Source organism: Electrophorus electricus, chromosome 7 (assembly GCF_041902795.1).
Source record: "Electrophorus electricus isolate QZ-2024a chromosome 7, ASM4190279v1, whole genome shotgun sequence".
Classification (NCBI taxonomy): domain Eukaryota; kingdom Metazoa; phylum Chordata; class Actinopteri; order Gymnotiformes; family Gymnotidae; genus Electrophorus; species Electrophorus electricus.
The window spans coordinates 27,590,001-27,617,892 of record NC_137503.1 but is presented as its reverse complement, the minus strand read 5'-3'; the positions used below and the strand labels follow the sequence as shown (position 1 = coordinate 27,617,892).

General features: G+C 48.0%; 1 protein-coding gene across 7 annotated transcripts in view; it reads right to left on the bottom strand.

Moving 5' to 3' along the window:
- The window catches only part of nhsl1b (NHS-like 1b), a 69,370-nt gene that overhangs the window by 14,462 nt on the left and 27,016 nt on the right, over nucleotides 1-27,892 (bottom strand). For 5 of the 7 annotated variants that reach the window (XM_081717903.1, XM_081717906.1, XM_081717904.1 and 2 more), the window contains exons 2-3: nucleotides 3,752-3,904; nucleotides 629-765 (exon numbers count right to left, since the gene is read on the bottom strand). In XM_081717903.1, the coding sequence (XP_081574029.1) occupies nucleotides 629-765; nucleotides 3,752-3,904 (290 nt within the window). Of the gene's footprint in view, nucleotides 1-628; nucleotides 766-3,751; nucleotides 3,905-6,006; nucleotides 6,720-27,892 lie in introns of those variants that run through there. The other 2 variants (XM_081717907.1, XM_081717908.1) reach the window with 2 other exon arrangements.

The following is a 27,892-nucleotide window of genomic DNA, read 5'->3' as shown; positions in this document are numbered from 1 at the left end:
TAGTGGTAATATATAAGACAATAAAGCAGAGGAAGACAAATCTGGGAGACAGAGATTTGATTTGATTTATTTGGCCATTATTGTGCTTCCCCATAGTAACTCGTGCCCATAGCTACACGCAGCAAATATGACTAATGCCCTAAACTGAGAGAAACAGGTGGAGTGAATCTCCAGAGACCTGGCTGCTGAAATGGGGCCACGCATGGCTGGCAGCACTCATCAAGCAGGGAGAGAGAGATCTGAGACTGGACCACTACAGCGACACTGACATGAACACACCAGAAGATGGCAGTCTTGAACTTACTGCTTTAAGAGTCTTTATATTGTAATTTGCATAACACTAACACAATAACCGTAAAACCATGACAATAAAATAATTTTTGTGTTCACTGGTCTTGTATGAGTGTGAAGCTGGTCCAGAGAAGCACTCAAATTAGTTGCTTATGCTTGCTTTCTCCAACAGAGGGCAGCAAATCACATGCCCAAATCTTTCTGCTTCCCACTTACATTATTGGGCACTACTCACAAATGACACCGTTTCCACCATCAGGTTGAGCGTAAACGACATGGTGTGAGGGCATGCGCATTTGCAAGGCTGGGAGCGCTCACGTTGCCTAGAACACCTCACCTTATTATCAGCATCTTCGGCGTCTGCGTCCTCATCATCCTGTTGGCTGCTGTACGAGTGGGCGGAGCCTGAGAAGGTGGGGCCCTGAGAGTAGTACTGGGAGCTGCGGAAGCCATCTTTCCTCAACTTATCACATTCTGCAAAAACACACAGGACACACAGTCAAGAGAAAGAGTAATACACCCGACAACGTTGACAATGTAAGAAAGACAAGCACTCATATTTATGGTAAGTAATTTGAAGATGAGGGAGGCCTGTGAAATCTTCAGTGAGCTCCCCCTACTGGTAAAAAAGAGCAGCCGTTCTATACGCTAATAAAACAAGAAAATAACAAATAACAAAATTTAGAAAGAACAGATAACAAAGGATTGTGGATGTTTATAAGTAAAATCTGTCACTGACACAGGCTTGTGTGGGTGTGCATGTGTGCACAAGGGAAGAACAGAAGGATTTGGCATGTATGGATTTTTTTATGTTTAGAGACTGCATGACCTGTGTGTGTGTCTGTGTGAGTGTAATCAGTGAAGCGTGTCTCATTTTCACACTGCTTATTGCAGATGCCAGTTCCATGTCTTGTTGGTATCCACAGACAGACCTGCCACAGTACCCAACCCTAAAGCACGCCTACACAACTTCACACTCTCGAATAGCAACAGTGAAGAAAAGGAAGACTTTATTTCTTTCACAAAGGCAGGCTTTCGAGACCCAGTCCTCCAAAACAGGCCATGCTCAGCTATAAGATTGGGGCAAAATGCTGTTGATCCTGAACAGCCTGTAGCAATTACACACCCTGCCTTTCTGTAGAAAACTGTCTGATTCTGCCGGAACATGAGTCATAGCAACTGCTGTGCGACAATCCCACATGTGAACTGACAGGAGAGAAATGATTGCACATGTGTGCTTGTATCTCTGTGTGCAGACATGCTTGTGGATTTGTCACAAGACAAAAGCATCAAACTTGGGCTGGCAGTTGGTGTCTGTGTAAGCCATGTGCACCGGCTGGTTGTGTACCGTTGGCGGTGTGAGATATGTGCACCGGCTGGTTGAGTACCATTGGCGGTGTGAGCTATGTGCACCGGCTGGTTGTGTACCATCGGTTGTGGGAGCTCCGCTAGCACATGCGGAAATCCACAAAGCAGCACGCACACCCATGCAGACACTGTCATTTCCTAGTGCACACACACTTCTAGGGACACACCGAAGAGCCTGGGCCCACACGGCCTCCAAGAGAACTGGTCGGAGTGACAGGCAGCATACATTCATTAGTCCATACAGGGCTGGTCTGCATGCTGGTCAAATCTCACATGAACAAATTTACCAGGGTTTGTGTGTTTCTTAACGAGCTCTGAGGCATGATACAGATAAGGTTCCAAATTCCACCCTCTACTCTAAATCAGGCCTCCCCATCTAAGCACATTTACTGGCCTGCTAAGTAGCTACACTCTTCAGTGGTGTGAAACATATGGCTGGTGGGTCGGACCAATTATGGTTTTAATCCAGTCCTTCAAATGAATCTAGAATGATTGAAATTAAAATTAACAAATGGACAATAGAATAATAGATATTCCACTAATATTCCACTAGGGGGCAGCATAGAATAATAAACTCAAGGTGAATGTCAGTTGGGCAAGATGAATGTCGGTTGTAAAATGTTAGTTTTTACGATTTCTGTGCGTGTCTCTGCGCGGACATGGCGGTTTTATAGCTATAAAGCTTCAAGAACACACATATAAAAGAAATACCTGCTGATTGTATATACATCCTGTACATCCTCACTCGGCGAATAAAAATAAAACATCTAGGGCTTTCTCAGGGCATCCGTACCCCCGCCCACCCCCGAAAATCACTTGAACGTCTAAGACTTGAATGGCATTAGCTGACAAACCGCCGATTAGCAAGCAAAGAAACTGAACAAGTTATACATGTCCGCTTTCTCTCATTTTTGGTAGTCAGTTGCATTCTGTTCATCCGCTCTGTGTGATACAAGCTCAGTTTGCGCATTTAGAATGTACATTATCCATTTATGGTGATATATTAACACTTAAGAGGAGCTGTGTGTGGTTGACTGAGATAAATGGTACCCATTACCTAAACGGACTCCCCTGTTTTACACGTTTACTAACTGCTGGTGAAAGTGTAACTGTAAATTGTAAGCGTGTCTCACTCTCTAGGGAGTTCATATCTAAATGAAACACGCACACACATCCTAAGTCCACTAACCCTAACCTACAGGAAAAGCTGGAAACACAGGACAGTTGTACACTGCCACAGAGAAGGTGAGAAAGCGACAGAAAAGCAGGGTGTGGGTGTTAGCTTGTGTGCAAGCAATAGCCTTGTTATGTATAACATTCAAAAGAAAAGGAGGATCACAGAGAAAGAGGGAGGAGAAAAACAATCGGGCTAAGCCACTAATGTAAGTAATGTGAGACATGGGGTGTATAGAATTCCCTCTACTCAATTCAGCCCCTCCCAGTCTTGACACACACTCTCTGTCTTGCTTCTATGCTCTCTCTCTCTTTTTTTCTCTCTCTCTCTCTCCCCTGCACGGCTGAGGCTGGTGGTGGTGTGAGAGACCTAAGCAGCTGTCTGTACAAGAACAGCCCCGCTATCCAGCAGCTGCGTGGCTGCTCACCTTCCAGCCATGTGGGCTCAGCTTGCATTTCCCCCCGCACTGATCCCGGGTCAGCTATAGATCCCTGCCACTGGCCAACAGGTGTCCGACGGGGAGGCATGAAGGCAGCAGTTTACACCTCGTCATGTGCTTACCTGCTGCCCTCTAACCTGGTTCCCATGGCAATGCTACTGCATAAAGTATCTAATGTAAAACATCTTGTGCTTGAAACCATAAATTCTGATTACAGATCTTAACTCCAAACTGCACAAGCTGCATAAATCTCTTTGAGGTACTATTACATTAATCTAGTGCTTTAATATATGCAGAAAAAAACTAAAGACGAGCAACTGAGTTACATGCCAGTTGGTTAAAGGATTGTACGAAGCAGATGATGGCCCCACATCAGCCTGGTCTTCGGGGACTGCGCTGGTGTGTGTGAAGGAAGGGGCCGCCGTGTGTGTGTAGCATGAGCTGTGGGGACTGCGCTGGTGTGTGTGGGGGCGCCGCACCTCGCAGGGCAGTCTTGAGGTTAACCTTAGCCTGTCGGTGAAGCTCCTCCACGCAGGCAGGTCTGGAGACTGGTGCGAACACATTCTCCTGCTGGTGCCACGGAGCTGTGTAGTGCACCGTCCACTTGCTCTCCTCGTCCAGATTAGACACAGCTGCAGAAAACACACAACACCCATTAGAAGTGGCAATAAAGGTCTTTGAGATATAAAAACGGTTACAACTTAAAAGACAAATGAGACTGAAGGAGAGACCCTTGAGTGTGTAACCCTGAGGGCCTGAACACTAAAAAACACAGACAAACAAAAGCAAACAACCAGAAGGCAAAGATAGCATGGAACACCAATCCGCGGTCTCCTCCGCCCATCGGCGGGCGCACTTCCACACGCGGCCTCGGCTCTACAACGCCGCCCCCGTGCTGGGAGACGCATCTCCCCTGGCCGTCTCGTGCAGTCCCAGCTCTTCAGTGCAGGAGGACCTGTCGGTCCAGTCCCACGCGGGAAGGGATGCTCCTGCTGCAAATGGCTTGTTTACAGGGGCGTGGGGCCAATTATTACGGAAAGACCCCTGCGGTTTATGGCAGCATGACCTCAAATACCAGCACTACCAAAAGGCCAGGGGCTAAGAAGGGAGAGATCAACACACAACAGAGTATGTGTGTGTACGCACAAGTGTGTGTGCGCGTTTCGCAGGTGTGAAGGGCCGTCGATGGGGCTCCCAGGAACTGATGGGCCATTAACACCCTGAAAGCGGACCGAGAGTGCGGTCAGACTACAACAGGGTCGCAGCCCATGCAGTTGTTAATCGAGCTTATTCATGAGTCTCAAGCAGAGCCGTCAAGACGCCACACTTCCCAGATGGACAGTGAGAACTGCTCCCGCCTCAGTTACGCTTAACAAACTGCAGTTTCATTTAAGTTTTTTTTTTTTAACTACAGTAGTATTCAATTAAATAAGAATACAACAAAAAAAAATACAACACCCACAACCGCACCCACAAACACACACAATTCAGATCATTTGCTGTGACTGCAAATCTGTGCACATGTGAACGAGAGTGAGAATGCAGAAAGCTGCCTGTGGGACTGTGGGAGTCATCAGTAAGTCCACCAGAACCCTCCGGCGTCCTGATCTCTCCTGGGCTTCTTTTTTAATAGTTACCGAGCCAGTGCTCTAAACCTTGGTTCCATTTCCATGTCTTCTGCTTTACGTCAGTTATTTACTTTGTGTATGTATGTGTGTGTACATGCATGCCCATCTAAATTTGGGTGCAGCTAGGGCTAAACAATGCAATAATGAAGACAGCAGCTGGTACTGTCACATCACATGTCATGAACATGCATAGACAGACACACACGCGCGCGCCCACACATACACACACCCAGCTCAACAAAAAACACAGATGCCAGTTTGAGTGGTTTACATTCACACAAAACAACCTGTTATGAGAAAGAGAGAGGTAGGCAAAGTTTCAAAGAGCAACATAGTCTTTTGATGTGACCAAAAAATGAATATCAAAAGGCACACACACACACACGCACGCACGCACGCACACACACAGCACAGGTAGGGTGGGGTGTGTGTGTGAAACTGGGATAGTTGCAAAGCCTGAGCACAGAGCAGCCGAACAAAATCTGCATTGTCCCCAGCATCAATCTCCCCATCAGCCTGAGCCCAGTGCTCCTTAAGTCCATTCACACACACCATAATCCCCGACAGCCTGCCCCGACACACACACACACACACACATTCAACCCACACTGACAGGAATAAATCCACTGTATTATAGTCTACAGGTTATAGGACATATATGTAAAAAGGGTCAGAGGTTTCTAGCCAGATCTACAGATTCCCTGAGAAACCCACACAGAGCAGACACCACATGGACAAGACAGTGAGGCAAGCAACAGCATGTGGGAACCACTCTGCTTACACAGAGGAGGCAACCCCCTGGGCCAAGACACACACACACACACACACACACACACACACACACACACAGATAGCCTATGAGGTGATAATAGTCAGTCAGTCAAGGCAAGATTAGTGCGAAGCGACATTAGCATTCTGCTTCTGTCCATTGGTCAGCCACTGACACTACTGAGTGAGTACACCGCTGATATATCAGCCCCTGACTCACACACACACACACACAACCAGCCCCATTTAAAACACACATTGTATCTATAACTGAAAAACCAAACAAATGAGCTAAAGAAATAAACAGATGCAGAGGTTTAACAGACACAGTTCCTTACCCTTCTTTTTGAAGTATTTAATTATAGACTTGAGCGAAGTCCCGATGAACACCATTATTCCAACATGTGTGCATGCACATCTACGAGTGTATGTGTGTGTGTGTGAGAGAGAGTAATGTGTGATTGTTGCTGTTGCCTAGTTCATTGGAGTGTCTGGCCAACAGAGTTGTCTCTGTCCTCTGTATCTCTAGACCTTGTCTCCGCTACTCTCCATCACATCAGAGTCCACTACTACATCTAGCTCCTCCTACAAACCCATACACACATGGGCACATACACTCAGCCCAACCCTGGGAAACGCCTCCTCCTCCACATACACACATACACGCACACACACCCACCCTGGGGCCTTAGAGTGAGGGGTACAGCCCCTCTGTTCATCTGTGCTTTGGTTACCAAGGAGCTCCCGCTCTCAAGTTCTTTTAAGCGTTCTCTCTCTCTCTCTCTCATATGAAACTGATCGGTGTGCATTGATACCTCACTTTCATCTGTAGTAGAATGGTCTCCATGTGTAGCATTTAGCACTATATCAAGGGAGTCATAAATGTGTAGTATGTGTGTAGTTTGTGTGTGCATGTGTGTAATATGTATGTAGTGTAGTCTGTCTGTGTGTGTGTGTTTTGGCACAAATTTGGCCCACCCGGCACAGGGACAGAAGGCGAGGTTTTCCTACTGGTAAGCCAGCGTGCTGTGTTAGCACACAGCCAGCAAACCTGTGCTGCCAGAGTATGGATCACACACGATCTGCCTATTGTTCCCTTCTACACACTCACACACACACACACACACACACACACACTCACACACACACACAGAATACATTCCCCATGACCCTGCTTCTATTGAGTGTGGCGGGAGGGGCAGAGGTGGGGGAGGGGCGTAGCAGGATGTGAATGGGAGGGGGTGGTGATGAGGCTCTCAGTCTGGAGCTGAATGGAGCTGCAATCCAGGGCGTGCATGGGCCACCCCTCCCCCCGCCCCCCTCTCGCCCAGGGGAGGTGGGCAAGCGGCTTCCGTCGCCCACCGCCCAGGAACAAGTGCGTGGAGTTCACGTGAGGCAAAATAGGGCAGTGGGTGAGACGGAGTGTGTGGGGCTACTTTCATGTGCATGCCAGAGTCAAACAGAGAAGCTTTTCACTCGCTATTAAGTGTGTCCACTTTTTTCTATCCTCAGCTGCATCGCTCTCTCTCTCTCTCTCTCTTTCTCTTGCTCTCTCTCATCACAGTTCCGATTTTCTGCTGTCTGGCACGCGTACACCGTTAATTCTTGCTGCCGCGAGACTCTGTAATTACCACGCTATTGTCCTCCACAAACAAATCAACACAGACAGACTGATGTGCCTCTTAGTGAAGGATTAGAGGCATATCGCTCATGATTATGCTGTGTGTGTGTGCGTGTGTGTTCAGAAACACACCACACAGTTATCAGATAGAATCAGACACCACACTCAACCATCCATCCAGACAGGCTTCAGGAGTGTAGATGTAGGTGAGGCACAGTAGCATGTGGCCAGTCCTAAGAGAAGAACACCCAGGCCCTGAACATGTCTGCGAGTTTGACCCCCGGCAGGAAGAGCCCGGTGCTGTGTCACGTCACAGATGCTTCTTCATACTGGTTTATACTTCTGAGAAGATCCTTGTAAGGGAATCACGAGGAGCAGAGCTGGCGGAGGCTCAGACGCCCTGACGTGCACGCCTCCAAAATCTTGACCACGCGTCATGTGGAGCTGGCCATCAGGTACATGCTGATTGGCTATCTGGTAGTGTTGGTGGCTGGTTATGTGCCACAAACAAAATGGAGCAGTTTTAGGATGGGCTGTCAGAGGAGGTATGACTTTAAATACATTTATGAAACCCATCTTCAAAATCACCCTCACCTGCCACAGATGATACTCAATGAATGTGTAAAAAATAAAAACTTTCCTTGCTTTTTCCAGTATTCCACCTTTGTGAGTCAATCTGTGCAGGGCTACTACTGACACTACTGATAGTACTGACACTACTTTGCAGATACACAGATGCAGATTTTCACATAAGTGTCAACTAGCATTTAGTCATACTCACACGCGTACACACGCCGTCACGCTAAACTCCATCTCAGTGCACACGCGGACATGCTACACAGTGAGCCCACAGGTGTAATACACGAGAAGAACACAGAGGCCTTGCCGCTGATGACTACAGGCTAACCCATATTAACTTCCTGTCTCTTTTTCTCTATTGTTCTTCATCTGTAATGATGTCATCTGCACTGCTGTTTTCATGACTGAAGAGTGTGTGTGTGTGTGTGTGTGTGTGACGTGTGTGTGATTGAAAGAGATAAAAAATAAAGCTTCAGAGTATGATAAGAGCTGTTCTCAGTGCCTGAATGATCGCACAGTAAACCCTAAAACAACCATAACCCAGCGTCTAGCAACGCTGATCCAGGCTCCACCCCAGACCTGCTCTGGTTCAGATGTGGATTACAGTGTCCGGTGTGAGCCGCTAACACCCAGAGGATGGAGGTGCAGGTGGAGCTGGAATATTCATTACAAGGCCCATGCACAGGCTGGGTTAAGGCGAGCGCACTGGGTGAGTGAGTGAGTGAGTGAGTGAGCGACACACTCCACTTCCCATGAACCTCCTGTTAATTGTATTCGTTCTCCAGCCCCTGTTTACTGACCTGGGATTGCTTATGTATTTAAGCACACCCCTGTTCTCAGCTCTTTGTGAAGTGTCATTTTGCCCAGACTGACGTTACTGAGCTGTTGTCTGTCGGATCATTTCTCTGGTTTTGGATTTATTTGCTGTGACTTTTGTTTTGCCGTTCTGTTCTGAACATTCATGTTTTTTTCTGCTTGGTTGTTTTTTGTCCTTTTTTTGTTTAACCTTGCCTGGTTTCTGGTTTATGTATCTGGGTTCCGCTGTTGGTTTTGTTACTAAAGTTATTGTTTCATTTAAACTGCTTTCGACTCCATCTTTGATGTAACGGAGTGAGAAGGCTGAGTTATGGTGACAGTGTTCAGAGCAGACTCAGGAGAGAAGGGCTCGGTGTTCAGAACTAAGATAAGAGAGTTGGGGGGAAGAGTTGGACAGTGTTCTAAGTGCACCCAGGAAAGGGGGGGGGGGGTGTTCAGGAGAGAGAGGGACAGTGGTATGGTGTTCAGGAGAGAGAGGGACAGTGGTATGGTATTCAGGAGAGAGAGATGGGCAGTGGGATGGTGTTCAGGAGAGAGAGGGGCAGTGGAATGGTGTTCAGGAGAGAGAGGGGCAGTGGAATGGTGTTCAGGAGAGAGAGGGGCAGTGGAATGGTGTTCAGGAGAGAGAGATGGGCAGCGGGATGGTGTTCAGGAGAGAGAGGGGCAGTGGAATGGTGTTCAGGAGAGAGAGGGACAGTGGAATGGTGTTCAGGAGAGAGAGGGGCAGTGGAATGGTGTTCAGGAGAGAGAGGGGCAGTGGAATGGTGTTCAGGAGAGAGAGGGGCAGTGGAATGGTGTTCAGGAGACAGAGGGACAGTGGAATGGTGTTCAGGAGAGAGATGGGGAGAGAATGTTCTTGTGGAGTCCTAATGACTTAAGCATAGTGCTGCTTTCCCACACAGCTGACAACAATTCACAGGAAAAACAGCTAAAGCAACGCGCGCGCACACACACACACACACACACACACACACACACACACACACACACACACACACACACACACACACACACACACACACAGCCTTATACATATATATTTCAAATGGAAGGTCATTTCAGCCTGAGCTCCTCCCCCTCATATCTCTTCTCTTGCTCCCCTTTATTTCATTCATTGCTTCTTTACGGCTGACCTGCTCCTTTGTAAAACGTGCAGCAACCATACAGAGCAAGAGACAGAGAGAGAGAGAGAGAGGGGGGGGGGGGGAGGGAGAGAGAGACAGAGGGAGAGAGATGGAGGGGTAGGTTGAGAAGAGGAGAGAGCAAGCTAGGCAGTTTTGTTGGGGGATCTGCTATGTCAGCAGGGCAAACTTGAAATCTTTTTCCCTCCTCACACAGTCCCTCCTCCCGAATCCAGATACACGCCTGCATGCGCTGCAGACCACCCGGGGAAACGGACGCCGTTGAGATTCCGCGGGCAGCACCGGGCTGGTTCACGCCCCCAGCATGCGCTGGGCTGCAGCTGGGGACTCCGGCCAGAGCAGGATAGCTGGTGATGCACAGGCCAGAGAACGCAGGTGAGCGCCTGGGAACGGTTGCTTGGCGCCGAGGGCACCAGGCAACAGTGGCCTACGCTGGAGCCGCTGCTAACCAGCCTCCCCAGCATCTGTGCATTGGTGTGTGTGTGTGTGAGTGTGAGTGTAGGTGTGTGTGGAGGCGTGGGGGGGGTCATTGCCTCACACCGAAGGCATCCGTCCCCATTGTGCAGCTGCCGGGTGGGAAATCACAAGTGCACAGACCTCGAACACAGACACTCAGAGCCCCTCACTCTCTCTCTCTCTCACACACACACACACACACACACACACACACACACACACACACACACACACACACACACACACATACACACAAATAAGCGTACTCACACATGCGCTCTCTCTCACAGTCACACACACCCATGAAGGGTCTACTGAAAATTGCCCACAGAGAAACAGAGAAAGAGAGAGAGATATTGCAGTTCTATATTACGTTAGATGACACAACACGGTGGATATTTTACAAGCACAGACCATGTAAAGCAGCTCCTTTTCTCCTTGTGCAATTATTCTCTGACTCTGGTACTATGCGTAACTGGACCACTGCACAACATGCAGCAAAGGTGTCCTGATTAAATATACGCAAGATTAGAATATTTAGATTTTCTCATCAGGCTGTGGCAGTTAGAAAGATACAGACTACGATTAGTCTGAGACTACCAAGCCTCAATAATTAAAATGTGTTGGGCAATTTGATGTGAAACTACAAGTGCAGTCCACAGTGAGGTGAAAGGCACAAACCAATCTTCATTCAGGGTTGTTCTCAACTCCAATCAGTGAAGCTGCTGACACAAGTAATGCGTTCTTTTTTGACAAACCTAGAAAGATTAGGCGCTCCGAACAGTGGCATCTCTGTACGCACTAAAGAATGTTTTCTCCATTTTTTAAACTCACTTTACTCTTCCCAGGTGGGTAGATGGAGAGAACAGACATCTGTTGACACGTTGACCGTGTCAAAACTCAGTAGTGACTATGATATCACAGGTATCTCTGAGAATCCAGATGGTGTGATGTTGAGAAATGGCTCGCAGATGTAATGAAAAATTCTGACAAGCTCCTGAATTTGTAAAGAATCTTAGACCACTTGGCTAACCATCAGAGAGAAAACGTTTTAATCCCTATAGCAGTGGGTGTGAGGCATGCTGGGTATGATGCAAGGATACCTGTTAGTACTGGTCACTACTCTCTCTCTCTCTCTCACACAAACACACACACACACACACACACACACACACACACACACACACACACACACACACACACACACACACACACACACACACACACACACACACACACACACACACACACACACACACACACACACACACACAGGGTCAGGGCAATATTCTCCCAGACAGACAGGAAAGCTGTGTAATCTTTATGTTCTCAGGCTCGGTGGTGTGTGCTAGCGTGAGTATGTGTGTTTGTGCACGATACCCACCTCGTGCTCTGTACAAGCAGGAGTGTTTTGCTCATTAACAGCCATTAGCTCTGTAACTATTGCTTTGCTGTTTTTTCAAGCCAGCTGGAGCTGTAATCATGGTTAATGTCCATGGGATCAATGACTTGTTAAAGAACACCAGCATGTGCCAACACACACATACACACACACACACACACACACACACACACACACACACACACACACACAACAAATCATGACTCTCAGGCTGGGCCTGAGTCATAGGAAACTCATTTAAACTTTCACCTTGTTTATCTTGTGTGTGTGCGTGTGTGTGTGTATATCCATGCATGCATGAAAGCTAACGACCCGCATATACATAAGACCTGTCTCGATATGAGTGCCAGCAGCCAGGTGTGGCCCTGGCTGGCCTTTTTTCTCCTCTGCTCCCCCTCTGTCCCTGTGTGGGCTGAACGTTTATCTGGAGGTGTGGCAGGAGGAGGTGCGTGTTCCACTCCGTCCACTTCAAAGCCACAATCTCTCATCTCTTTGTTCTTTTCCTTCTTTTAACTTCTTTTAACTGTATTCCCTTACTGCAGAAGGACGGTCTATGTCTGTTTTACCCTGCTGTACTGTTCCTCTCACGCTGGCCGACTGCTGTGTGTGTGTGTGTGTGTGTCAAGCGCATATGGTCCACATCTCCTTTTATTAAATCTACTGCTAATAACCCTGCTCCAGTGAGTAATGCCGGACAGACTGCAGCCAGCCAATCAGCAGGGATCAGAGGGAAGCTGGGACCAGAGCTATGGCCATCAGTGATTGGGTTGGACCGAGATGAAGGATGGAGTGCACCCCTGACCCTGTGCACATGAAACTCATCAATGTGCCCTTCACCCTGTTAGACACGCCCCTCCCTGCCACATGTCCCCATCTCTGACAGTACACAGAGCTTCTATGGTCACATGTCAACAGAGAGGAGTGAGTTAGGATCATGAGGCAGTACGGGGTCTCAGCCAGACTGGCGTGAGCCTGCACCTGAGTCACGAGGCTCCTGATCAAAGATGGTATCTGAGCACTGCATACAAACGACGTAGTGCCCACTCTGGGAATGATCGGTGCTCATTCGGGAGCTCAGGGTCCTTTTAACAAAGCAGCTCACTTGAACTTACCCTACAGGTAGGAACTGTCAAACATGGCTTAAAAATGCCATAAAGGTAGGAGCCTTCACACATGGCTTAGACATGCCATAAAGGCAGGAGCCCTCACAAATAGCTGGAACCATTCGCTAATTTCACACCCACTGCAGCACAGTTGCCGTGGAGACAGGACATAGTGATGGCAGGACGTTCCACTGAGACCGAGATTCTTGCTACACTTATTAGCGAGAAGTGGCACTGAACAGGCATGTTCTCAAACTCAAATACACACACACACACCTGTGTATAAAGTGTTCCATGCCATTTGGCAACAGGAGGTAATGGCCCTGTCATATCTACAGGGTTCGGTGCACAATCACACACCTAATACCACATTAAGGAGGAACATGGCTTTAATCAGCTCTCACATATCAGGCAGCTCAGGAAACCCTCCCAGGCTCATGGGGGTGAAGACACACCCTGGGCTTTTTACAATGTTTACTTCTGGCTTTCTTGTGCTTTTTTGTGCAATTTCACTGAAGTTCCACTTACCCAGTAGCCAGTTTAACTATGTGTGTGAAAAACAGCCCCTTTGGGATTGTGGGCAACTCATTTTCTTAAGTGACCGAGACACTCTCAAATGTGAGTAATGGAAGTGTGCAGGCACGTGCTTGTGTGTGTGTGTGTGTGTGTGTGTGTGTGTGTGCACGATTGGGTCGTTTGCTCTAATCATGTCTGGAATGATGGAAGGGCTAAGGGAAGTCTTTTAAAAACCACTCTTGTAATGGACTCTCTCTACTGGACCTGTGAGAGACATGTGAAAGAGAGAAAGAGTGACAGAAAGAGACAGAGAAACAGAGAGAGAGAGAGAGAGAGAAAGAGAGAGAGACAGAGAGAGCGTACAAGGTCTGATACCGTGTGTCTAATCCGAATGGCTCCCTGAGGAGTTGGATTAATTCACTGATAAAATACAGCAATTAAAAGCCTCCATCGTTTCCATATTAAGTCTGGCATGCTCAGGGCATTTCACACAAAGAAAACACAGTGACCTCATGGGATTGTATATAATAAATCAAACTAAATAGGAGTCTAAATATCTGGGATAAATTAATAAATTGTCGTTGATGCACAATTATTTCAACATTATTTCCTCCTTCATGACTCTATCAATATATTGATTTCATCCATTAGTTGGTGGTATCTGATCTGATATTGATATCTTGCATTTAAATGTCACCCGATACCAATCCGGATCTGATACTTTTTCATGAAAAACCACGGTGGAGCCGTAGTCTAGCTGTTTGGGGGAATTGTTCTGTGTGAGATGTATATGATGTATATGTTGTTTTACAGATGTCATAACATATAAGATGTCATGTATGATAACAAAAAACAGAAGCAGCCCAAAATAATACAACATTATATTTTTCCTGTAGCATAAAACATACCGCAGTGTTGGCCATACCCAGTGAGCGGAATGACACATCTCAATTGCATTTCTTTATTAATTATACCAAATTATTTTCTTCACCTTGTATTTCACTGCTACTTGATAAACTAATAAGGAAACCCAGGCGTCCCTCTTCTAGCGCTCTGATCTGAGTGTTGGCACCACCTAGTGACTGAACGACGCAAGAACGATGACCCCTCAAAATGGATAGACACACCCCCACCCAAACAAACAACAAAGAAAGACCAAATGAAAGCAAGAAGTAATGAGGCTAATCTTACAAACACTTCAAGGGTGGTGGTCTTGATGTCTGCTGCAGTGAGTAGCTGCCACTCACAAGCAGCAGCGTGTAACCCTAATGGAGGTTGCTATGGCAATATTAGCTCATTACCAAGGGAGAATTATTTGTTGCACTTAAACACACCATTACACCCTTTTATTCCACAGAGACACCACCCCAACACTGTTTTTTCCCCCTCATACCTCTTCTACATTCTCATTCATTCTCTCTCTCTCTCTCTCTCTCTCTCTCTCTCTCTCTCTCTCTCTCTCTCTCTCTCTCTCTCTCTCTCTCTCTCTCTCTCTCTCTCTCTCTCCCTCCCTCCCTCCCTCCCTCCACACAGGGTTCATGGCAGGTCTGGTCCTAACAGCAGCGCAGAGACCACTTCACTTTACTTCACTGAAGGGGAATTCAGCTTCAAGAGACGCAGAAGCCAGAGTGAGAGGAAAGTGAAGGAAAAACAAGTACTACTGTAAAGCTCCTTAAAGAATCCAAAGAAAACCTATCAGTATGCGACAAGTCCCTTAATCTATTTTTTCAAAGAGCAGAGTTTATGCTTTCTATAAAGAATAACCTCCCAGTCACAGTGTATATTTGCCCTGGTCTGGAATAATACACTTAAACCCTCTTCTGAGTAGGCTACGCTAACCATTTAACCCGGTCAGACCAGTCTAATGGGATTTGGGAGTGCTCCTTCAGAAGGCTGGAGGAACTGGTCAATGACACACCTGCAGAACATCTGTTAATTATCATCACATTTGTGTCTGCGGTCCAAACCACAGTGTCCACATCACCCAGCAAGCACCTGTGTTCAAAATAACCCAGGACAATCCTTAACTGAGTCACTCTGACACGCCGCTGTGTTTGGATATGCTGCGAGGAACTTTGCAATCACGACAGGGAGGAAATAATGACAACACAGTTCATAACACGCAGCCCTGGCAGGACAGGAGGCGGGACCTTACTGGTGCCTTGTAGCCCAGCACTCAGCTGCTCCAGCCAATGGCAGTACCACACACCTGACACAGGCAGTGCTAGACCACGCATCAGGACACACCCACAGCAGGGTAGTGTACGACATGACAGGACAGAATGGGGTGTGTGAGGTGAGTTACATCGGAGATGTGCTAGATTTTCTTTGTCCTCACTGCATTGCCAACTTGCCAACTAAAGTTCAAGATGCCATATGACACCTTTCCTCGTATATTACTGACCAGCAGAGGGCAGTGGAGAGTCATGCTTCCAAAACCAGAAGCATCCCATGCTGGAATCAATCAGTCTGTGACACCTTCCTGATGAAGAACAATAGAGGGAGGTTGGGGTAGTTGAACTGCGGAGCAAGCGTTACATAGGATAAGGTGGGTAAACATTTAGAACTGTAGTCATATAAAGCCACAAACAAGTCTCACACTCAGGAATTTGGCTGACGTCTCTCTGATCCGGCAGAGCAGCTCAGAGCTGTGAGTCCATGCCATCTGTCGGCGGGATCTGAACCCAGCTGCTTCCTGCGCCATCTAGGACCCACCTGGCCTTTGGCTTCAAATGAAATGAATGTGAACCTCAAATTCACCAGCGAGACACGTCTGCTAACCACAACTCAATTATTGTAGCCCTGAGGTTCGATTAAAGGCCAAACTAAATTAACCCAGTCAGGAGAACTCAATTAGGCCCACTACCGCCATGATGGAGTGGGGGAGAGTAACACAGTTAGTGCTAACCTTTAACAAGCACGCACGTGTGTGTGTGTGTTTAACGCTCTCACACACACACTCCCACAGCTTGTCTGTGAGGTACAACCAACACGCCGAGAAAACTTACAGCAAGTCAACCATAAACGATTACCGGTGTGTGTGTCTGTGTGTGGGTGCATCACAGTGATACTGAACAAGGACTGACTGACTGTAAATGTGCTAAAGCGATTGCAGTTCTGCTACTGTACAAGTAACAGGGCTGCTGCCCAACTACGGCTGCGGATTTAGCGTCAGTAAGGTCTTGTTGACTTGCCGGTGTCCAGCTCTGAACAGTGCAAACCAGGTTTGCTTCCTCCAAACACCCAGGAGACCAATCCCACACCGAGTGACCCCTCCCCATTTCCAGTAGGTGGTATGGAGATGGGTGGGAGTCTGCAGGGGACCCTGCCTCACAATGTGCCTTTGTCCTGGGGCTTGACCACAACTGCAAGAGTTAGTCATGCAAGTCAAAGGAGCAGGAATCTGTATTGAGTGCTCCCGGCCAGGGGCCAGGGCTCCCCCACCACAGATGCCCACGGCTTAAGCCCCCACACACAATAGTGCAGGCCCGCGATTCCTGTAGCAGTCCTCCATGCTCCCAGCGGCGTGGCAGGGGTTGATGGGGCTCTGCTCTGTCCAGGCCCTTCAGGATCAGCATGCTAATGATGCCAACAAAAGCCTGGAGATGGAGCTCAGCTGCACCCACTTCTACATCGCCACAGAAAGGAGACTGCAGGCAGCCCGGCCACCTCCGCCCTCTCCATCTCTCTGCCCTCTCCGTCTCTCTCCACCTACCACTATATACACCAACCACTGATGCAAGAGCTACTTTGTTAGCTGGCCGGTTCCGGTGCTGGGTCTCGGACCCCTGAAACATGCGGGCATGGGGTTCATTTCACGCACTCCTCATTATTCCTGCCGCTGGATACGGGCCCGTGTTCCGCCGTCCCCCGAGAGCTACCGGAAAATGTCAGGTCCACCTTCCAATAGACAAATCTGTGAAACACCTGCGCTGTCTAAAACTGTTACACACATACACACACAAATCCTCCATGACAAATGCGGAGAAACAATGTCAGGCAAAGAGGGGGAAAAAAGTGTATAACGAAAAAGTAGCAGAAGAAAATAAAAAGCGTGTCTCCTGTAAGAGGGCTAACTCAGCAGCGTGTGCGCGCGTGCGAGGGGGACAACGCTGAGTGCAGGTCAAACCGAATTAGCCGGATGAATGAGCACATGCTACACCCTGTCGTGAGCGCACGCTCCCTCTGCGGTAACGCCCCGTGCCTAACGCGGGAATAAGTGTTCCTAACCTCTCACCTGCACCCATAAGCAACAGAGCCAAGCGAGATGATGCCGAGAGTGACGAACGCTCCGCTGCGTCTGTCTGAGAGGCTGTTCAGACTGCTACATTCTCCCCCATCTCCGCTTCTCCACCGTAAGCTTTTCGCAAGGGCTCTCCATCAGCTCTTCCTCCTCCTCCAACTCTTCCGTTATCCGCTGCAGCGCACAGTCGCTGTTCCATCTCCCGTCTCCATCCTTCTCCTTCCATCCCCACATCCTAAACTGCTCTTCTCTTTCTCTGCCACCTCTCTCCTCTCTCCCCGAGTGCGTCTTCTCTGTCCGATGAGACGCTCTCTCCGTGATGGTAACGAGACACCCCGGGCTCTGGAGGGTTGGTACAGGCCGACACAGGGAGGCTGAATGGTGCTCACTTCAGGCTGCCCTACCCTGCCCTGACCTCGGTACCTCACCGCGGCACGTGAAAGCCGCTGCTCGCGGCGAGAGGATGGATGGCCGTCCTTCGCTCCGTAAAAACAGCCAATCGGTAACAGCGCGGCACCACAGCGAGAGATGGCATCAGAGATCGATGACAAACGATCTGATCTGTAGGCGGGGACGGGAGAAGCCGCGGTGAGGTCAGACCGCAGGGGCGCCGCCGCTACGCCGAAGGTCAAAGGTCGCAAAGGCAGCATGCCACAATCTGCACGTGGACGCAACGGACAAAAGCATTCACTCCAGGGACACTGGCGAGAAACAAAGTGATACTCCAAAACGGGCGAACCCAGCTGTTATACAAACCGGGGGAAGCTCAACTCCCCAACCCTCGACCCTTCTGAGAATCATCAGATTCATACCCATCAGCCCAGCGAGCAGAAGAAACATGATACCAAACTGACCCCTAGCAAGACCTGGCTAGTACACTTCAACACAGTGAAAAGCTGCCTAGTGCGCGTACGACCTGTGTTCCAGGACAGCGTTTATTCTGTTAAGAGATTAAGCTAAAAACGGCTCTGCAATACACTCACGCGACGAGCGGGCGAGCGACGTCCTCTCGCGGGAGGAGCGCGTGCGTCTGAGCGGGGCCTCCTGCACGTTGGCCGCGGCCCTGGGGGTCCAGAGCGACTCAGGCCTCTGGGGCGGTCTGGAGGGCCGCAGCCCGCGACGCAGGCTGCCCTCAGCCCAGGCGCTGCTGACGTCCAGGGCCTGGAGCTGGAGCTGGAGGTGGGGCTGAGTGTTGCCCATCGTGCTGCCGGGCTGGGAGCAGGTGCCGGAAGAGCAGCCTGGCAGTGGCGCCCACGACAGGCGTTGAGTGTATGGCAGCTCGCTGAAGTCTCCACCGGTCTCCACTGGGCCGGTCAGGGGGTGGTGCTAGGGCTTGCCCCCACCCCTCACCCACCAGCCTCGGAGCTGTCCACAACTAACCTCTAGTCTCCCTGGGGGAAGGGTGCAGTGCGGGGAGGGGCCAGGGCCATCCATACAGCCCACCAGGGGCCCTGCATAAGCCCCGCCCACTGTAGCGTCCAAAAAGCCCTCATCCCGTCCCTTCTTTTCCTCTCTCTCTAGGCTTGAGTTGAACTGATCTCGTCAAACAAAGGGGGCTGGTCCATTAAGCATTGGTCTGCACATACATTGAATACCAACAGCAGCTTCTCCAGAACACACTTGGACAGCTTGCACTTTCTTCACCGACCACAGCAACATGATGGATGAGCCACATGAAAAACTTAAAAAAAACCAAAAAAAAAAACCTTTAATGCTGCAACAGGAAAGAAATGGGTGTCCCTGTCCAGGGCAGAAGCATGGCCAGAGGTGGGTAGCCGGTCGGAGGTGTAGGTGGAGTGGCGGTTACCAGGCCTCCTCCTGCCCTCAGCCTGAGCTAATCGCAATTACACAGATGGCCACCAAGGCAATTAAACGTAAATATTAGGCAAGAATCAATACACACACACACATACATACATATGCATAATTACATTATAGTACAGAACACCAAACCCACCTGATGGAACTCCTGATCTCAAGGCAGCGCACTTATGCCCACTGAAATGCTGATTAAACCCTGGAGGGAACTGTGTGGTAAATGGGCTGGGTGCTGCTGCCCTGCTGGGCGGCAGGACTCCAAGGCATGGCATTTGCACAACCAGACCAAAGAGCTGTGTTTCTCTTCATGGCAGATACACAGGGGTCAGGACTCTGAGAAGCAGCTGAGTAACGAGTACTGATAAAGCAGGACACAGTGCAGCATCTCCCTCTGCTGGAGGATGGAGTCAAATACCACACACCGCCAGATATACTCATTCAGATATACTCATTCAGATATACTTAATATACTTAATATACCCATTAAGATGGTCAAATCTCCAGAGCATCTTTTGTGACTAAAGGATCAGGTAACTATGATATCAAGGCAACTGAATCATGTAGGAAAATATTTTTCCAGTCAACAAAATAATTAAAGAACTCATTTGTGACAGATCAGTGGTGTTCTAAACAAACAGAAATATGCATCAGCCTAAGATCTGTGTCTCCAAACAGTCATATATATAGTGTGTCTCTGTGTGTGTGTGTGTGTGTGTGTGTGTGTGTGTGTGTGTGTGTGTGTGTGTGTGTGTGTGTGTGTGTGTGTGTGTGTGTGTGTGGCTCTGGGTTGGATGGGAAGCGTGAGAACACTTCGGCAGGGTCAACTCAGCAAAAGCCCCCGCAGACGTGCCTGAGATTCCACATACTTAGGAACTATAACGGGACTACAGAGTCTCTCTATTAGTGGTCATGTGGTACAATTACAATTACAAAAATCCATCTGCACAACTACACACAAGCACCAACAGCCTTAAGAATGCCTGGACTTTAAATGCAAGGCTTTTAAATGAGTGTGTGTGTGTGTGTGTGTGTGTGTGTGTGTGTGTGTGTGTGTGTGTGTGTGTGTGTGTGTGTGTGTGTGTGTCTGTGTGCACGTGCACACATGTGTTTTTTAATTCTTTACAGTGCTGCTTGAAAGTTTGTGAATCCTTTAGAAGGTTATATATTTATGCATAAATCTGACCTAAAACTTCATTAAAATGTCACACAAGTCCTAAAAGTAGATAAAGAGAATCAAATCAAACAAAAGTGAAAAATATTAGACTCCACTGTATGCAGCAGTTCACATGTGCAGCTCACACATGCACCTGACACTGCTGTATGCTTCTCCATACTTGTGGAAGACACCAAGTATTCCTGGAATTCTCACATCCACCTACATCCACACACAATCAATGGAATAAACATCTCTCTCTCACTCAGCATTGCAATCAGGAGATAAATCAGAAGTTGGACGTGGGATCATCCACTAACCTCCATCTAAAGCAGCCTCTACAGTACAGCATTAAAGTCCATCCCCACCCTCGTGCATACATACAACTCTGCACGCACCAACACGTTTGTTTAGTCCAGGTATCTAGCAGCTACAATGCCAAAGGGTTAAGCTGTTTTTGGGGAGAAACGTGTCCCATGACCAAAAAGCTCTTCTTGGGTTGAAACATGCAGACTTGCGCAGGCTCTGGAAAGGCAGCTCACACTCTGAGCTGCTCTTAGTCTAGAACCCATTCCCCAATCTGGACAAGGCTAAGCATGCAAACATCAGAACACCAGCTTCAGAACATCTCCTTGATTTTATGTCCAACTGAGATAAAAATTCCGAGGTCAGACAAGCAGCAACCCGCCTACCTGCCTGGGATAAGGATGGATTTTGGATTACTCACTGGCTTTGTTATTGTGTAAAAGCAATTTTAGCCATACCGCTATGGTCTGTGGTGCAGGGTATTTTGGGTAATGTAATGTTAGCATAAAAACCACCACCAACAAAAAAAAATCCCTACAGTTTACACTAGCTGGATGTGAGCTCAATGCAATGGTATAAGTATTTAATAGCATGGATGGCAAAGAAGGCTCTTGCTGCTGAAAAGAAAGAAAACAACAACAACAACAACAATAACAACAACAACAACAAAAGAGTGCACAAGGACTGCACAAAACATGCATAGCAGAGGGAAAGCCAGGCAGAGCAGGGAGGAACACTGGGCAGCTACTTAGCATAATGCAGCAACACGTGTCCATGACAACTGTCACCAGCTGACACACGCACGCACGCACGTACGCACACACACACGCACACGCGCGCACACACACACACACACACACACACACACACACAATACAAGCATGTCCCATCTGCATTCAAACTATGCGCCAGTGCTTAAGTGGTCATACTGCAACCCTTTCCTTTCTGCACAAATTCACACTGCACACTAGGCTGCCTACCTCACACTTCAGAGATCTGCACCTTTCCTTCTTCCTAAATCCCTCGCTGAACATCAAATGTCTTCGAGCTCCCTCTGAAGGCTCATGACCCAGCGAGTGTTAGGAGAGAACTGTAACGTAGGACAGAAGCAGGGAGCCCAGCTTCCAGAACACAACACAGCGAGAAGGCGCCTCAGACACAGGAGCAGTGAGGAGAGGAAAAGAAGAGAGGAGGAGAGGAGAGAATAGGAGGTGAAGAGGATGGGGTAGAGGAGAGGAGGAGATTTTCTATTGACACAGAAACAAACGCAGCTACCCTTTCTGCTCTCCCTGGACATGCACAAACACACGCACACCACATACCCACAATAACTTACCTTTTACACATGACATGTCACTCGCTAAAGGTCCAGTAAAGTTCTAAGTATGGCTGGAGGAATGGTACCAACCACCGAGAGCCTACACGCACACACACACGCGCACACACACACACACACACACACACACACGGCAAACCTCTCTGTGTAGCCGTGCGCTCTGTGTCACTGGCTCATATGTCACTCACTCTGCAGCTCGTTCAGCATGGACACAACTCCTGCTCGTCTCTCTCTCACACACACACACACACACACACACACAGTGGGTGTGTTTGGGGAAGTCAGCACTTTCAGCACAGGGTATGGCTTACCCCCCTGCCAACACCACTGTGATAATGCATAATCGCATAATCCCACAAAGACACTGCCGCTGCTACTGCAGCAGCCACCCCATCATGTTTCAGGCACGTTTGCAGCATACACAGTGCTGGACATGGGTTTGGAATGGCATGTCCTGAGTCAGGCATCATTAAGGTCCACGTGGAGAGCCGGGCTCTTCCCCCTGACGCACTTTGGGGAGGGGAACAGGAGTCAAGCCACAGCAAAGTGCGAACGGGTCGAAAAAAGAAACAAACCCATCAGGCCTAGTCCAATGAGGGTCATTGATTTCCAATGGGAGAGCACAACAGCTTGGACAGAGAATGGCTGAAAGCTGCTGACACCGACGGGGGGCGGGGGGGAATCCTAGCCAATCAAAAAAGAGAAAACACAGCTACCTTCAGCTTTAGGAATAAGGGCTTTTAATTTGAAAAGCCACCTCATTCTTCTACTAAATAACCAGTTTGGCTAGGTAGCCTCTTGCTGCTAATCACTGTTGTTTACTGAGGAAAGGACTGGTGATGAAAGTAGCTCCCAGTGGCTGTATTCCACACCCCCACACCCCTCTGTAATGGAGGGAGACCCAGCACAAGGGTAGATAACCACCTGAGGGTCTTATGGGTAAAAATCTGTATTTCCTGACCTTGTTAAAAACACAAACGGACGGAACCCAGACAGAATCTGTTGAGGTGGGCTTCAGTGTTGTATGTGTGTGCAATGTAAGTAAATGTGGTGTATGTAAATGTGTTAGTGTGTGTGTGTGTGTGAAAGAGAGAGAGAGAGAGAGAGAGAGAGAGAGAGGGGGGGGGGGGGGGAGAGAGAGAAAATTGTTCTGTATATGTGTGTGTGCGCCCTTAATTCAACTCCGAGATGGGAAGCTACTTCATCACACACAACTGGCTGCCAGAGCAGATTATATGAATTATGTTCTGATGGCCAGCTGTGCGTGACCCTGTGTGAAGACTGAAACTGAGAAGGGTGTCAACCAGAACAACCAGTTTTCCTCCTCTGTGACATCACAAAATAAAAAGGAGCCACCTGAAAACAAAGCCCTAAGAACAAGTCGAGTGAACACTGACCGGGCAGCCAGGAAGTTGGCCCACCCTTTATCATACAACTTCTGCATCTCTGCCAACGCAAGGATCAGAACAAGACCTCCTGCCTGTCCAGGGATGAGACAGGGGTGAGACAAGTCAGATAAAGAGCAGGCCGCATCCAGTACATGCCTCACAAACTGAACACAACAGAAAAGAATTCAACAGAAAACATCAGAGATTATGGCACACCTTGCCTGGGCACAGAGGACATCTTATTTGATCTTATCAGAGCTGACTTCGGTGTAGCGATGACGACGGGAAACACAGGTGTCCTGCGCTCTGTGTGCGCACCCACATACTTATCACAAGAGCAATCTCTTTGATATCTGAGCAATTATGGGTTACAGAGCCACAACGTTCTTCAATAAGCAGACACAGAGATGACTCTATTACGTAAGGCGTCCCAGGAGTACCTGACGTCACTGTTGTTGCCATTCCTCCACACATCAGAACAGTCCCAGTATCAATAACATCATCCCATAGCAGATATACATCTGCTTGCCAGCTTTATAGGGAGATTAATTTACCTGAGAACGAGCCAAACAGTTTTTATGCATTTGGTACACTCATGATATCTACAAAATTCATATCAAATATCATACTAAATATCAGGCTATCCATTATGAATTGTGGGAACATTTATCCAACAAGAAGCTCATCTTTGGTACCATCTAAGGGCTAGAAACAAGACGAAATAACAACCTAAGTAAAACAGATCTTAATGGCATGATCGAATCCAGCTGTTGGCCAGCGCAGATCCGGCATAAACCCCTCATGCGGTCTGACTATAATATGCTAATCTGGAATTATATCAGATCTGAGCCCTGAGTCTACTGTCTGGAAATGCCAAAACAGATAAAAGCAATTACACAAGTCTGGGCCGAAGACCAGAGAGGGACGTGCCACATGAGTCACCCACTTCAGCTGACTGTCTTTTACTGAACTCAAGTGTGCCTAATTACATGTCCTGCTGTGTCCTGCCCAAGTAGACACTAGACATTTTGATTTGCATAGTGTTTACTATAAATCAGGCTTAAACAGTCTGTTACTGGAAATGTAACGCACTCTTAATGTAGATAGCTTGTTATTTACTGGCAGGGTCAGATGTATATCAGCGTTCTTTTAGGCTGTGATCTTTACAACGTAACAGTAGCAAAATACGCAGGAATGTAAAGCGTGAATAATTCAACTGTTCATTTTTGTTCCATATACCAGTAACCAAACCGTGGTAATCAAAAATACACATTTCTTGTCTCTAGCTGTTGTCCGCTTCCGTTATGTCGTGACTGGATTTGCGGTTGCTCGTGTGTTCTGAATTTGCACTGCGATACCAAAATGTTGTCATTTTGTATTTTACAGCGTTTTCTTAATTTTTCTAGCGGTCATGAATTTGCATCGCGCTTCTGAAATTTTGTTCAATGTTTTGTGTATTTTTTTCATTCGCCGCGTGATGGGTCTTCCTAGCCGCCGAACATAACCTTGCTTGAACCTCACTGTTCCCGCCGGCGTTCTTTTTCGTGCTTTAACGATTATATTTAATAGTTGTTTCTGTGGCCAAAAAACCCCAAATACAAGTCATAAAACATCTATAAGCTACACTAACGCATTAGGCTCCGCTTGTAAGATGAACAACTGGGCACGTGCTCAGGGCTACATGGGTGACGTGCGGAGCGAGCTCCCGCGCGGCCTGCCTGCGTGCGTCCGTCTTACCGGCTGACTCACCGTGGCCAGGACGGCTAATCAATGGGAGCGACGGGAGTGGGCCGAATCTTCCTATAAGCTCAAGGCCCCCGAGTCGATCCCAGAGAGGAGAGCGACTGCCACACAAACACTTGGCACGTCGCCATAGCGACTGGCAAAACATCCCATCGCTCGGCAACCGGCACTCTGAAATTATGGGCCCGCCGCAGGGGTCTGACAGCCCATAATTACAGGCTCTATTTAAAACAAGAGGGCAAGAGGCACGTTTGGTGGAGTTTTACTAGGTGCATATGCACTGTTCTGACTGCCAAGAATATAAACACATGCTTTAAATGTAGCAGCAGTGAGTGTCAGGATTATGTGAGTTTGAAATGGAAAGGGACTGTGAGCGAGATTTCCTGCCTTGCTTCCTCCTGCGGCACAGGCTCGGTGCTGTGTGTGACAGTGCTGTCCTGTAATAACACAATCCTTTTCCCTTACAGGACACCACAGGAAACCCTACTGAGTCTCTAGTCACAGATCCCACTTGTCTCAGCTACAGAATTATTTAGGCAATTCCATCCTCTTCATCTTGTGCCGCTTCATCATTTATTTAACCGGACCTAAAGCCAGTAATCAGCATTTTTCCTGTGGTGCTTAAATAATCAATGGAAGATCTATACAGACAAATGAACAAACTCTTCAAGGAAGCAAAGGCACAGACAACACTAGACTTTACCAAAAACACTGAGCTTGTGCAATGTAAACTTTATGAGCAAAATAATCCCTCCCTCTCTGTCTCTCACTCGCTCGCTCTCTCTCTCTCTCAAAATAAATAAAAAGCACTTATGCGGCACAGAACAGCAACATGAGGCAGCCTTCAAGTCTTTAAGAGCCAGTCAGACTTGGCAGCAGAGATGCGCCCAGAAAGACGCGCCCCGATCTTCTCATGGGCGTGCAGCGCAGAGCCGCTCGGCTGGCGGTGCACAAGGCCTTTGGGTCATTCAGTCATTCACACAGATGGTTGAGATCCGGAGGTGGTAATGGGTTCGGTTACTGACCTATTACCGCTTACTGTTAATCCAGTTATTATGGATCCGGTTATTATAATCTAGTTAATCCAGATATTATAGTTATTACAGCCTGTTACCTTTATCAACCAACGCTTAACAACAAAAAAAGGCAGGTGCAGTTAACAGGCTGCCGAGATGAGAGGTCAAAGGTGATGTGTTAGAGGGGCAGGGGGTGAATGGGCAACATAAATCAGACAGTACTAAGATTACCCCATCCAACACGCAAGTGGGCCACAGATATGACCCCACCCAGTGTCACTACACAGTGGTGACATAATCTCTCATTACAGGCAGCACAGAGTTACTGCTCTACTCCAAAACCATACTCATGCACGCACACGCACACACACACACGCACACACACACACACGCACACACACACACACACACACACACACACACACACACACACATACAAACTCATTCACACAGAGTACTGAGATGACAACATTTTAAAAACAGGGTAGAATATATGTCCCCATACACAGATAACAAAAGGGATTTACTTTCCAAACGCATAACTGCTTCCCCATTGCTTCCGTGGCTGTGTTCAGAGTGGCTGGCAGCTGTGCTACGAGCCTTAAGCTCTTTTTCCATTTATTACTGGCAGCCAGTTATGACCAGACCCTAGAAAGGGCAGGCTCTTAAAACACAGCTAATCCTGGATTTACACACACCCTAACCTCCCAAACACAAAACACACTGCATTCATAGAACACCCAGCTAATTCATCAACTTATTTGAAGTAAAAATCATAGTTTTAACAATATTCTTTTATGATATTACTGATCTGATTATTTATACATTCAAATCAAACTAAACATTCGGTGCTCAGCTTACCTTACCAACACTGGAGTGTTTATATGTTCCCAGAAATTTCATTAAACACATAATTTACTTTATATAAGTGCATGAAATAAATTCATAATTTAGTATATTTAGATTATGAAAACATATTAACTTCCCAATCATCGTGCTGCAGCTGTGTCCACAGAAAGTGGGCACTGCTGGCTCTTCCTTCACAGACACACACACACACACACACACACAAAGCATGCGCCAACCCACACATCGCCACCAGTCAGTGACATCACCTGTTTCCGTACACTCTTCTCAAGTTGTTTCTTGACCGTTACACTGGTTCAGTAAGCAAACTCGCCCCTGAGGTTAGGTATGGCCCCACAGACACCTCCCCAAGCCTCAGTCCACCCAGGGGGAGAAGAGAGATGTATCAACGACATCCAGATAAAGGCTCAGCTCTCATAAAACGAAGACAGTGACCCTGTTCTCTGGCCGAGTGTAAACAACACTCTCCCTCACTTCCTGCCGAGCCACAATGGCTCCCGACACAATAGGAGTCAGAAAGTACACACAGCTGCTGGAAAAGCACATCCAGCACGTGAGAGGGAACACACACACTCCTCCTCAACATCCCACTGCACACGCGGACACACACCCTGCTCCATGGTACACTGGTCTGTTCCTACCATCGTTTCTGGGTGTGTCCAGGTGAGGCTGTTCGGCCTGTGTGAATTTCCCTACAGATGCAAATTCACTTTTGCTAA